We start from the raw sequence: 14,609 nt of genomic DNA on the forward strand, positions 1-14,609 counted from the left end.
TAAATGGAGAAGAGACAGACAAGTTAAAGTGTAGTGGGAGAGAGTTCCCCTGAGGTTTGTCCAGAGGGAGGAGGGTAACTTCTTCAGGTTAGGCATCCTTGTCTGTCTCCTCTCCACCTATATTCTCCTCTATCCATCTTCGATCTGCCTCCCCCCTCTCCCTATTTATTTCAGAACCTCTTCCCATCCCCCTTTCTGAGGAAGAGTCTAGGCCCGAAATGTCAGCTTTCCTGCTCCTGAGATGCTGCTTGGCCTGCAGTGTTCATCCAGCTCCACACCTTGTTATCCCTAAACCCACATAGACACAGGAAGTATATACAAATTTCACACAGATGAAATTGAACTCAAGTCCATCAAACTGTGAGGCAGCAGTGCTAACCACTGAGCCACCATGCCAGCCCATTTATTCCATATCGATTTCTGAGTCGAAGTAGGACTCAAAGACAATTTTTAAAATTAAAGAAAGGTACAAAATGCATTATTAGTTTTGAATAATTTTAATGCTACACTTGTCCCCACACCTCCTCCCTCACCCCCATCCCAGGCCCCAAGATGACATTCCACATTAAGCAGAGGTTCACCTGCACATCTGCCAATGTGGTATACTGCATCCATTGTACCCGGTGCGGCTTCCTCTACACTGGGGAAACCAAGCGGAGGCTTGGGGACCGCTTTGCAGAACACCTCCGCTCAGTTTGCAACAAACAACTGCACCTCCCAGTCGCAAACCATTTCCACTCCCCCTCCCATTCTCTCGATGACATGTCCATCATGGGCCTCCTGCACTGCCACAATGATGCCACCCGAAGGTTGCAGGAACAGCAACTCATATTCCGCCTGGGAACCCTGCAGCCATATGGTATCAATGTGGACTTCACCAGTTTCAAAATCTCCCCTTCCCCTACTGCATCCCTAAACCAGCCCAGTTCGTCCCCTCCCCCCACTGCACCACACAACCAGCCCAGCTCTTCCCCCCCACCCACTGCATCCCAAAACCAGTCCAACCTGTCTCTGCCTCCCTAACCGGTTCTTCCTCTCACCCATCCCTTCCTCCCACCCCAAGCCGCACCCCCAGCTACCTACTAACCTCATCCCACCTCCTTGACCTGTCCGTCTTCCCTGGACTGACCTATCCCCTCCCTACCTCCCCACCTACACTCTCTCCACCTCTCTTCTTTACTCTCCATCTTCGGTCCGCCTCCCCCTCTCTCCCTATTTATTCCAGTTCCCTCTCCCCATCCCCCTCTCTGATGAAGGGTCTAGGCCCGAAACGTCAGCTTTTGTGCTCCTGAGATGCTGCTTGGCCTGCTGTGTTCATCCAGCCTCACATTTTATTATCTTGGAATTTTCCAGCATCTGCAGTTCCCATTATCACTGAAAATATACAGTTGATGTCAGAATAAATGTAAAACTCTGCTTTTGAGTTGAACTACTCTAAATTTAGAACATTTTCCTGTTAAAACAAAACCTCTTCCAACAAGGGAGATTCTTTGTAGATTCCTGAGATTCTCTATGCTTACAGAGCTACCAGTCTTCCTGTTCCTAATTGCTATCCAGTGCCCTCTGTTGGAAAAGCAGCATATGGGCAGTATGTGACGGTAATGCAGGAACCAACTCCTCTGCAAAGTTGCCCTGTAAGTGGCCTTTAACATTGACTGAGACTGTTCACATGTAAAGAATATAATAAAATGTGAGGCTGGATGAACACAGCAGGCCAAGCAGCATCTCAGGAGCACAAAAGCTGACGTTTCGGGCCTAGACCCTTCATCAGAGAGGGGGATGGGGGGAGGGGACTGGAATAAATAGGGAGAGAGGGGGAGGCGGACCGAAGATGGAGAGTCGAGCAGTTTCAAGGCCGAAGAGATTACAAGAGAGTTGCAATGGGAGAGAGATTCCCTGAGGTTGGTCCGGAGGGAGGAGGGTAACTTCTTCAGGTTAGGCATCCCTGGAAGAGGCTTCGCAGTGAGGTTAAAATAGTATCAGAGATAATGGGAACTGCAGATGCTGGAGATTCCAAGATAATAAAATGTGAGGCTGGATGAACACAGCAGGCCAAGCAGCATCTCAGGAGCACAAAAGCTGACGTTTCGGGCCTAGACCCTTCATCAGAGAGGGGGATGGGGGGAGGGGACTCTCTCCCTATTTATTCCAGTCCCCTCCCCCCATCCCCCTCTCTGATGAAGGGTCTAGGCCCGAAACGTCAGCTTTTGTGCTCCTGAGATGCTGCTTGGCCTGCTGTGTTCATCCAGTCTCACATTTTATTATCTTGGAATCTCCAGCATCTGCAGTTCCCATTATCTCTCATGTAAAGAATGGTTGTTAAGGAAAATGCCTATTACAGTGGAACTACGTTCAAGCAAAAATCACCATCACCCTGCAAAGTGTAGAACCAGTGAATGAAAACCAGGAATAAATCATTAACTATATATCTAAGTTGGAGGTCAAAATTAAGAAATGAAAATAAAAGTTAAAAAGAAAATTTAAGGTAAGTGTATAAATTTGGAGAAAATAAATATATTATTTCTGATACCAAATAGGTCTGTGGATCTACACCTCCCAAAGTTATCGTTGAGATCGACCTACCAACTCAAGCAGCTGCTGATTGCAATGGGCATTGTAGACATCTTCACTAATAATGCAAACCTCTCCAAAATCACTAAATCTGGACCAGTACAAGTGTCGAAGGTAAAATATTTAACGGAAGTACACATATTAGTCAATCTTTAATCAATGAAAGGTTGTAGAACCTAGGCAAACTGTTTGCATGTTCAAGTATTTCCATCCCCTATTCCCAATACCTCCGCCTCCGCCGCATCTGCTCCCATGATAAGACATTCCACTCTCGCACATCCCAGATGTCCAAGTTCTTTAAGGACCGCAACTTTCCCCCCACGGTGATCGAGAACGCCCTTGACCGCGTCTCCCGTATTTCCTGCAACACATCCCTCACACCCCGCCCCCGCCACAACCGCCCCAAGAGGATCCCCCTCGTTCTCACACACCACCCTACCAACCTCCGGATACAACGCATCATCCTCCGACACTTCCGCCATTTACAATCCGACCCCACCACCCAAGACATTTTTCCATCCTCACCCCTGTCTGCTTTCCGGAGAGACCACTCTCTCCGTGACTCCCTTGTTCGTTCCACACTGCCCTCCAACCCCACCACACCCGGCACCTTCCCCTGCAACCACAGGAAATGCTACACTTGTCCCCACACCTCCTCCCTCACCCCTATCCCAGGCCCCAAGATGACATTCCACATTAAGCAGAGGTTCACCTGCACATCTGCCAATGTGGTATACTGCATCCATTGTACCCGGTGCGGCTTCCTCTACATTGGGGAAACCAAGCGGAGGCTTGGAGACCCTTTGCAGAACACCTCCGCTCAGTTCGCAACAAACAACTGCACCTCCCAGTCGCAAACCATTTCCACTCCCCCTCCCATTCTCTCGATGACATGTCCATCATGGGCCTCCTGCACTGCCACAATGATGCCACCCGAAGGTTGCAGGAACAGCAACTCATATTCCGCCTGGGAACCCTGCAGCCTAATGGTATCAATGTGGACTTCACCAGTTTCAAAATCTCCCCTTCCCCTACTGCATCCCTAAACCAGCCCAGTTCGTCCCCTCCCCCCACTGCACCACACAACCAGCCCAGCTCTTCCCCCCCACCCACTGCATCCCAAAACCAGTCCAACCTGTCTCTGCCTCCCTAACTGGTTCTTCCTCTCACCCATCCCTTCCTCCCAGCCCAAGCCGCACCCCCATCTACCTACTAACCTCATCCCACCTCCTTAACCTGTCCGTCTTCCCTGGACTGACCTATCCCCTCCCTACTTCCCCACCTAAACTCTCTCCACCTATCTTCTTTACTCTCCATCTTCGGTCCGCCTCCCCCTCTCTCCCTACTATTCCAGTTCCCTCTCCCCATCCCCCTCTCTGATGAAGGGTCTAGGCCCGAAACGTCAGCATTTGTGCTCCTGAGATGCTGCTTGGCCTGCTGTGTTCATCCAGCCTCACATTTTATTATCTTGGAATTCTCCAGCATCTGCAGTTCCCATTATCTCAGAATTAAAATAATCATCTGTTGAGGTAATTATTCATTCAAAAATTTCTCATGATTTTTCTCTTATATGTCAACTTTTGAAGGTCTACCTCACTTTATGTTACCTAAAGGCAAATTTAAATGGTGTCAGAGATTCTGGTGTAACAAGGCTATCACTTTTTTTCCATCTTTAAGTAACCTGAGCTCATCTGCACAGGGCAGCAGGAGAATTGCTATATCTCATTGATCTGTGTAAATCTAGAATGAGTCTTAAAACCAGAGACAGTCCATGATCAGACAGAAATAAATTGCAACTGTGACAAGCACTATCAGATGCTTCTACGTTATTAGCAATACTCCAGAATCCATAATTTAGCAATAAGTAGGTACCAGATATCCAAGTAAAAGTCATTGACAATTAGTGCAGGAGACAGGAAAAAGATGATTAGTTCCATGTAGATTGTCCCAAATAATTGCAATTCCTGGTGCATCATAATAGGTACATTCTCTATCCCACTTAAAACCATGTGGTCTTTTGCGAAATATGTAAGCTAGGTTAAAAATCCAAACCATAGAACAACACATAAGTTACAACACAAAAAGAGGCCATTCAGCCCATCATATTTGCACAGGCAGAATAAATTAGCTGACCATTCTAATCCCACTTTTCAGCACCTGATCCATCGACTTGCAAGTGACTGTGCTTTAAGGGCTTGTTTTAAATGAGTTGAGGGCTTCCATGTGAATCACCAAACTGGACAGCGAATTTCACCCTCTGGGTGAAAGTGATTCTTCGCAAAGACCCTCTAATGCTCTACAAATTACCTTAAAGCTGTGTACATTAATAACTGCCGTCACTGCTAATGAAGATAGATCACTCCTGTCCACTCCTTTAGAGTTCCTTATTATTTTGTATACTTTAATTAAGTCACCCTTCAGCCTCCTCTATTTTAAGGGATTCAACCCTAACCTGATCTAATATTCCCTTATACCTGCAATTTTCAAGCCTTGGCAATATTTTTATACATCTCTCCTATATTCCCCGTTGAGCAATTTTATTCTTCCTGCAAAATGGTAACCAGAACTATACTCAAAACACTAGTTAATGTCTAACCAGTGTTTCATACAGTTCTTATATATATTACAGCTCTTGTATCCAATACCTCGCTCAATGCTGGAAAACATCCTGTATGCCTTCTTTACCACTTGATCAACCTGTACTAGTACATTCAGAGACCTATGAGCAGGCACTCACAGGTCTATTACTGTCTGTGCCCATCTAAATATCCTTCTGCTTATTGTATATCCCCTTACTCTGCCCTTCAGAAATGCTCATGTTGCACTTCTTCAGATTGAATACCATTTGCCACTTTTTTGCCCACTCAACCCGAACCATTAATACATTCCTGCAGATATCTTCACTATCAATTACCTTGCTAATGTGGGTGCTGTGTGCAGTTTTCCCAGTCATGCCTGCTACATTTAACTACCACATTCTCCTATGTCCCGCAGGGTTCATTTTTATCCCCCAATTAGGAGAAAATCTATGTGGTTGTTGTTGTTTGACCATTTTCACCATTGTCTCCAACTCTTAGGTGGTCAAGATGAGATCAGAAGGTCATTCTTCCTTTGAAAGTGCGATGCAATATACATCATAACATGAATGGAACAATTGTGATTAGAACAGATTAATGGTAAAATAACCTCAAAACATTTTCTGAGGTCAAAAGGAGAATTAAGGAACTGATCGAGCAGTTGTCTGAGACAGTGAGCAGAGTGATGATGGATTAAATGGCTAGCCTTTGTGATAAACAATTCAATGATTCTAGTGTTTGAGTGGAACTGCAGCAGCACATAAATTACTTATTGGGAAACCAAGTTAAAGACTGGGTCCCTTAAATAAAATAATTGGCAAAGGTTCAAGTATAGCCTCAGAACAGTAACATGCAGATTATGTTACTTTAATTAAATGTTTAACATTGTATCTTAAGCAGCGTGATAAGACTATTGAAGTAGCAGAAGACATTTGTAGCAAATGCCAGCATGAGATATATGAGGGCACAGCAGCTTAGAGATACCAAACAATGCTTTTCAAAACATACATTGTAAATGTTAGAAAATACTGAAGGAGATAAGGACTTTCACAGTTTCAACTTTCTGGGAAATAATACTTCGGAATTTTGTCAAACCTGTTTTCCCTCTACCCCTGCAAACTTCACGGTTTAGCTAAAACCTTGAATCAGTAATTCCAAATGTTAGCATAGGAAATCTTCAAGGTAATTCATCCATAAAGAGCTTTAAATGGAGATTTTGGTTCAATACATTAGCTAAACATAACAAAGATAAGGAAGGCAGGGTGAGTGTATACAATAACACATAGCTGCCAGCTTGGAATAAAGTAAGGTTCAAAGCAGTACTGGTTCTATTAAAATCAATAAAGCAGAAGGTAATAGTATTCATAATGAAGGGAGAGTTTGGTGGTTAAGGAACAATCCTTAAGGAACAATCCCAGAGTCTTGGGGAGACTCAGTGATTGACATCCTACCACATCTGCATCATAATGTACCATAGAAATCATCCTATCCAGATGCATCACGGCTTGATATGGCAACTACTTTCCCTAGACCACAAGAAACTGCAGAGAGTTGTGAACACAACCCAATCCATCACGTAGACCAGCCTCCTATCCACTGACATCATTTGTACTTCCTGCTGCTTCAGGAAAACAACCAACATAACTGAAGACACCCCCCTCCCAATCCTACTTATACTCTCTTCCACCCTCTTCCATTCAGCAGAAGATATGAAAGTTTACAAACAGATTCAAGAACAGTTTCTTCCCCACTGCTATCATATTTTTGAATGGACTTCTTAAATGTTAATATTGATCTCTCTCTGTACCTTCTCAGCAGCTGTAACACTGTATCCTGCACTCTGTTCTGTTACTCTGATGCACTTACATAATACAATCTGCCTGTAAAGCATTTAAGACAACTCTTTTTATTGTACCTCGGTACACATGACAGTGCTAAACTAAATCAAACCAAAGCAAATCAGATCATAGTGTCAGTGAAACAGGAGCAATTCCTTAACTGGGTATTTGCCTTTGCCTGGCCAAGCTGCTGCCATTCCTACTGCTGGAAGTATCCCATGGCAACAGGAGCAGGCTAGGCTTTCATCTTGATGCCATGTTACCACCTCTGTCTCCTCCCAGTGCTTCTCGGAAGGCTGATAACATTCCAGCCATTACTTTTAGTAATCAGATTTCATGTTTCCTTGTTCTTATAGGTGATTCATGAGGCTGTGCTGGATATCGATGAAAGAGGAACTGAAGCCTCAGCAGTTACTGGAGTTGGTTTGATGCCGATGTCAAGGCCTCCTCAACTTAAATTGAACAGACCCTTCTTACTATTAATTGCTGAACACAGCACCAAGAGTGTCCTGTTTGCAGGGAGAGTGATGAACCCCACTGTTTAATACTGGTGCAAACGTCCACAAAAAGTCTAGAATCAATATGTTGAAAACAATGAGGTTACTTGCAACAGCTGTCAACATTTAAATAGCTCAAAATTTAGTCAAATTCAGCTCTCTGTAATGAAAACCAAGTGTATCTAATGTAGACATTGTATATCATGCTTTGTATGAAGCCTGGTTTTAGTATCATTAGTATAATTTACATTAAAGTAGATGATGCATTTGAACTTTTACAGTGTGATTTTTTTTGTTGAAAACTGCTTATGAAGTCACAGCAGTAAATTTATTTTCTATTCTTTGATGACTAAGAAGGATCAGAAGAGCTGATTGCTACTTTCAATTGGATGATGCTTTGATTCTTGTTTTGCAGTTTTACACAGCCAAACAATTTTATAAGGTTACACTGGCTGAGCAAAGCTATTTGGAATTGAAAATTTAGGTCCAATCCACATAGATCAAACTCACAGTATGCTCAAAATCCCATTTGTAAAATTTTAAGGGCAAGCATTTGCCTATGCCTGCTGGGGAAGGATTGGTTTGTGTCAAATAGGTAAAGGCTGCTTATTATCTGTGCTATGTCACAGCAATTAACTATTCTATTCTTTGTGAAGTCTATAGGATGTATAATAGCAACTCACCAAGTTTACCTTGGCAGCTTCTCACAATATTGCAATTTCCACCATGAGAAACATCAAAATAAATATTAGCAAACAATACAAAGGTGGCTGGAAGGACATGTAGAATTGAGGATGCAGGGAGGCTGCAGAAGAATTTGGACAGGTTAGAAGAATAGGCAAAGAAGTGGCTGATGGAATACAATATGGGAAAGTGAAGGGCCAAGCACTTTGGTAAAAAGAAAGAAGCATGGACTATTTTCTAAATGGGGAGAAAATTCAGAAGTCTGGAGTGCAAAGAGACTTGGGAGTTCTAGTCCAGGATATTCTCAAGGTAATCTTGCAGGTTGAGTCAGTAGTTAGGAAGGAAAATGCAACTTTGGCATTTATTTTGAGAGGATTTGATATATTTCTGAGGTTCAATAGGGCTCTAGTCAGGCCACATCCAGAGTATAGTGTGCAGTTTGGGGCCCCATATCTCAGGAAAGGTGTACGGCCTTGGAGCAGGATCACAAGAATGGTCCCAGAAATGAAAAGCTTAACATATGAGGAACATTTGAGGACTCTGGGTCGATACTTGATAGAGTTTCGAAGCATGATGGGAGATCCAATTGAAACTTACTCAATGATCTGACCTCCACAGCGTTCTGTGGCAGTGAATTCCATAGATTCACCAGTCCCTAGTTAAAGAAGTTTCTCCTTATCTCCATTCCAAAAAGTTTTCTCTTTACTTTAAGGCTGTGCCCTCAGACCCTAATCTCTCCTGCCAATGGGAACATCTTCCCAAAATCCACTCTGTCCAGGTCATTGAGTATATTTAAGGCGGAAATAGTTAGGTTTTTGATTGTCAAGGAGATCAAGGGTTATGGGAAGAAAGGGGGACAGTAGGGTTGAGAAACTTATCAGCCATGATTGAATGGTAGAGCAGACTCAATGAGCTGAATGGCCTGATTTCAGCTAAGTTTGAGTTAGCTGAACAATATTTTTGTTTACAGGTTAAAATTTTATTTGTAGTTTGTATCAGAAAAAGACTCAGATACCCCAGCTTAGGATAGCTCCATCCTTGGACATCCCTAATCTCAGACACCTCTGGCCTTGGACCCTCAACATTGGTACAACGCTGGTCTCTGCCCGCCCTAACTTTAGACAATCCAGGCCTTGGATAAGGCAGACTCGGACTACCCCAACCTTGGCACTATCCAAGCCTCAAGCCCAACTGGCCTTGGCACAGCACTTGCAAAAGGCATCCCTGGCAGATCATCGTCTTCCTTTTCTTCTTATTTGCCTTGCTTACTGTTCGTCCCTTTTCAGGCTGTTCATCTCCTGACTTTACCTCACACCTTCTGAGACAGAGACATGCAAACAACCATTGAGTGACATTTCCTCATCAAAAAGGGAGACCCTTAATTTTAGAATAGGGGCCCTAGCTCTGGACTCACTCACAAGAGGAATTGTCCTTTCTACATTCATTGTTGCAAACCTATCCAGAACCTATGAATCCAGCAGTGAAGAGACTATATCCTCTTTGGCAGCAGTCATGGTAATATCTTCCATGATCTACATATTCAGCAGCACAGCTAATCACTCCCCCAGCTCCTGTGAAAGGCTACGAATGTAAGCTCTAATCTTAGGGGTTTCAATTTTGCCAGCAAATCTTATAAGTAATATTATCAAATATATTTTAGAAGTCCACATACAAAATTTCAAACTTAATATTTTATGAGTACTTGTGAGCACCATCGATGGAGGGTTTCATGTTCAAGGAGACAGTCCATCATAACCTTCTGCGGGATGCAGTATTAACCATGGTTTATCTGTAGCACTCTCATTTATGAATGTTGTGGGTTCAAATCCACTCCAAAGACTTGAGCGTAAATATTAGGCTGGTACCTTGGCGCAGTGCTGCAGGAGTGCTACACTGTCAGATATGCACTTTTTCAAATATGAAGTAAAACTGAGATCCTTCCTCCCTTTCAGATGAATGTAGACACTTACCTGGCATTATCTAAAGAGGCTTAGCAAGGTTCTTCTATTGATGTCCTTGCCAAACTTTATCCATTAACATAAATTACCACAATAAGTTATCTAATCATTATCATTTTGTTGTTTTGTGTGAAGACAAATTGGCTGCCACATTTCTTATATTGTAACAATGATAGCAAGTATCTCATTGGCTGTAAAGTGCTTGAGACAGTTTGGAATCATGAATAGTGTTAAATGGTAAAATGAGAGTGCCAGCTGTTGATGTCAATGGGAATCAGGAGACATACACACATTGCTTGCAGTCATACTTCATACATAGGAGGATGATTTTGGTTGTTGGAGGTCAGTCACTTCAGCTCCAGAACACCACTGCAGGAGTTCCTCAGGGTAGTGTTCTATGCTGCTTGATTAATGACCTTCCCCTAACATAAATTATTGTTGTGATTTCTCAGCACAAGCCCAGGTATTATCCAGGTCTTCCTGCATTTGGGCATGGACTACTTCAGTATCTGGGCAGTTGAGTCATGCTGGACATTGGGAGTGATCATCAGCAAACATCCCCATGTGGATCAGACATGGGGATGTTTGCTGATGATCACCCCCAATATCCAGCATGACTCAACTGCCCAGATACTGAAGTAGTCCATGCCCAAATGCAGGAAGACCTGGATAATACCTGGGCTTGTGCTGAGAAATCACAACAATAATTTATGTCAGACAAATGCCAGGTAATGACCATCTCCAATAAGAAGCAATCTAATGACCACCCATTGATATTCAAAGATGTTACTATCACTGAATTCTCCACTATCAACATCCTGGGAGTTACCATTGGCTAGGAACTGAACTGGGCTAGCCATTTAAATACTGCCACCACAACAGCTAAAAAGCTAAGAAGACACAATACAAAGCCTGTCTACCATCTACAAAATATAAGTTAGGGGTGTGATGGAATACCTGGATAGGTGCAGCTGCAGCAACACTTAAAAAGATTGACACTACAGAACAAAGCAGCCAGCTTGATTGGCACCTCATTCCCATAACCACTGATGCTCAGTAGCAGCAACATGTACTATCCACTAGACGCACTGCAGAAATTCACTAAAGCTACTTAGACTGCACCTTCCACACCTACTACCACTTCCATCCAGAAGTTCAAGGCCAGCAGATGCATGGGAATGCCACACCCGCAAGCTTCCCTCCAAGCCACTCACCATCCTGGCTTGGAAGTATATTGCCATTCCTTCAGTCAAGATCCTGGAATTCCCTTCCTTATGGCATCATGGGTCTACCTTGAGCACATGGACTCCAGCAGTTCAAGTAGACAACTCACCTTCACCTTCTCAAGGACAGCTGGGGATGGGCAAGAAATGCTGTTTCAGTCAGTGAAGCCCATGTCCCCTCAGTGAATTTAAAAAAATCCAAGATGGTAGGAACTGCAGATGCTGGAGAATTTCTGAAAAAGGGTCTAGGCTCGAAACGTCAGCTTTCCTGCTCCTCTGATGCTGCTTGGTCTGCTGTGTTCATCCAGCTCTACACCTTGTTATCGCTTAAAAAAAATCCAAGTTCTTTTTTTTAGGAATGTTTTAGTTCCTAGAAATGCCTAACTAGTGAAGTCTTGTCAGATTAGCCCATATCCTGAAACCAAAACTGTATAATGAAATAATAAATCTTCTTTTTGTTTACCTAATGTTGAAATGTTCATTGCAAAACCGGTGTGTGCTTTTCAGTTGTGTTGATCAAAATGTACAGAAACAATTTGCCTGTTTTGAGTAAATTGTTTAAATGTCACCTTTTGAAGTAAAAAGTTTTCCATTAATTTAGTTTTTCACATATTGCTTAACAACTATGGCTAACAAGACTCTATCAATCCCCTTGTTAAAATGAGTAATGTAGCTAGGTATTTCACAGGAGAAAATTCCAAATTTTCACCACTTTGAGTCAAAAAGAGTTTTCAAATTGCATTCTTAGAAGATTAAGCTCTAATCTTTAGAAATAGTTTCTCGTAATCTGTCACATCTGCTCTTTGTAATATGTTGCAAACTTTGATCAAACCACTCCTCAACCATCTAATCCCAGGAAATACCACAATAGTTTGTGCAGTTCTTCCTACAGCTAAATCTTCATGTTAGAAATTAACCTCGTAAATCAATGCTGCATTCACTCCAAGGCTAATATAACCTTCCTGAAATAGAATGTTCCAGACTGCTTATGATATTTCAGGTTTACAGTTGATGGGATTACTATATCCATTTCAAAACTGTTTTAATACTATTTTTATTATCCAAACAATAACATCTCAGGTTACAATATCTAGAAATTTTACATGTGTCACAGCAGGAGAACCAAACCGATTTTTTTTTAACCTATACAGTTAATATCAATTCATTAGTCTGAACTGCACATGTAAAAGTTTTATAACGAAACAAGAAAGATAATCATTATACTTGTGTTCTCTTATGTATCTTTTTCATTCATAACTTACATTTTTAATTGAACTTTCTCCTTTTCTCTAATATTGCTCTTTCTCCCCTCAGTTGCTGATATTAGGGTAGCTTGTAATTCATCAGATGTGAAAATGGATTTAAAGCACTCTTCATTGTGATATTTTCCTGTTTCATTTCTTAAGCCTCACGTTCCCAGTTTATTTCAGAGCTGAGGCAATTATTAAAAAAAGCTTACAGCATTTTAAATACCAGGCTGAAGGCTGATATCTTTGTATCATCTATGTCAATAGTTTCTTTCTCCTCAATTGACAGAGCTATTGTTAAAGACTCCCATTGCTTGACAACAGTGAGATTAATAAATTGCCTTCCTGCCTCACCCAAATAAAACTGTCCATTATTGTCAGTTACGTTTCATCTTGTTATCTAAACAACCAATAGATATCAAAAATTAACTGCTATAATTGTAACAGAAACATCAGTATGTTGATTTCAGTGCATTAAACAATCTTGTAAACTGCAATGTGGGCACTAAGAGGATGATTAAAAGCAACACCTCTTTCTTAATTTTCATAACTGACCCACATCCCTGAATAGTTGTTTCACACCAAACCATTGACTTATCCAGTGAGGACATAGGTCACCAACTCTGTTTGACTTGGCAATGACCATCAGACAATTTAAGAATAGTTGAGATCTTTAATGTTATTTTTGAAATTCGGGTTCTGAAGAAGAGCAGTAATGGATTTGAAATGTTTCTCTAATGCTGATGTTGCAAGCCCTGTTAAATGTTTTAAGCTTTTTCTGTTTTTATTTCATCTGCAGCATTTTGTGTTTGTTTTAATGTTTATGCCCCATGTTAACAAGGCTTCATAGCACAAGAAATGAATAAATACATATTATGATTTAAAAGAATTGTGCTAGCCATTTGGACAATGTGTGTTCACATGCAGCACAAGTCAATTAGGAACATACAAATGTTGATGCATCGGTTGAAAAACTTCCCTGTGGAAAACTTTGAAAGATTGTTGAAAGCTTTATGTCTGATGATGTGCATGCCATTATTGTCATCAGATTGACAATCATCTCATGTTCTTATGCTAGTTAAATAGAAAAGGTACTGGAACATGAGGTAATGCTAAACCTATCGACAAGACATATGGAAAGAGCTAATGATGAATGCCAAGTAGCAAAGGTAGAACAAATGCAATTGGAAAATAAGGCGTCCTTTAAATCCATTTTCAAATATAATTCAAGTCAAGTCACCATAGTCTTACCAGACCATAGGGTCGCTCTTTCATCAGAGAGAAACACAATGTGATAATGATTTAATCTAAGGACCAGCATGACTCAGGGAAGGGGATAGTCCTTCATGGCAACTTCAACTGGTGCCAGAATTGAACCTACACTGTTCGCACCACACTGCTTTATAAACCAGCCCTCCAGCTAGCTGAGCTAAACTGCCCACCAAACTGCCCTCTGTAACACCTTTTTCATCAGCATTCCAATTGTGAGGTTGGGCATACATAGCAATGGAGGGAAAATTCTACTTCAGACATTATACAGTTACTGACATAACATCTCAACTTGTGGTGCATCAGTATTACTACTGGTATAGAGCGCGAGAGCAATAGAAAAGGATGCTTAACTTATAAAGGATATTAGACCTCAGTTGGAGTATTGTGTACAGTTTTGGGTGTCACACTGTAGGAAAAATTTGAACACACTGGAGAGAATGCAGGGAGATTTATGAGAATGATTCCAGGAATGAGACACTTAAATTATGTAACTCAATACAGTAAGTTAGGTTTGCTTTCCACAGAGGATAAAGCTAAGGGGAGATTATATAGAAGCTTTCAAAATTATTATTGATCTGGACAGATTAGATAGGGTGAAGCTGTACTACTCAAAAATAGATTGAGAAAGAAAGCATACAATTTAAAGTAATTTGCAAGAAAGCAAATGTAATGTAAGAAAAGAAATCACACAGCAATTAGTTGGAGATAATGGGAACTGCAGATGCTGGAGAATCCAAGATAAC

The 14,609-nt window shown here is 41.7% G+C and overlaps 1 protein-coding gene across 2 annotated transcripts in view; it reads left to right on the plus strand.

The window, feature by feature from the left end:
- Positions 1-7,754, plus strand: part of LOC125455521 (alpha-1-antitrypsin-like protein GS55-MS) — a 49,662-nt gene extending 41,908 nt beyond the window's left edge. For both annotated transcript variants that reach the window (XM_059649051.1, XM_059649052.1), the window contains exons 4-5: positions 2,538-2,685; positions 7,342-7,754. In XM_059649051.1, the coding sequence (XP_059505034.1) occupies positions 2,538-2,685; positions 7,342-7,530 (337 nt within the window). In that variant the 3' untranslated portion in view covers positions 7,531-7,754. The remainder of the gene's footprint in view (positions 1-2,537; positions 2,686-7,341) is intronic.
- The last annotated feature ends 6,855 nt before the right edge of the window (positions 7,755-14,609 follow it).

This window comes from Stegostoma tigrinum, chromosome 10, assembly GCF_030684315.1.
Source record: "Stegostoma tigrinum isolate sSteTig4 chromosome 10, sSteTig4.hap1, whole genome shotgun sequence".
Classification (NCBI taxonomy): domain Eukaryota; kingdom Metazoa; phylum Chordata; class Chondrichthyes; order Orectolobiformes; family Stegostomatidae; genus Stegostoma; species Stegostoma tigrinum.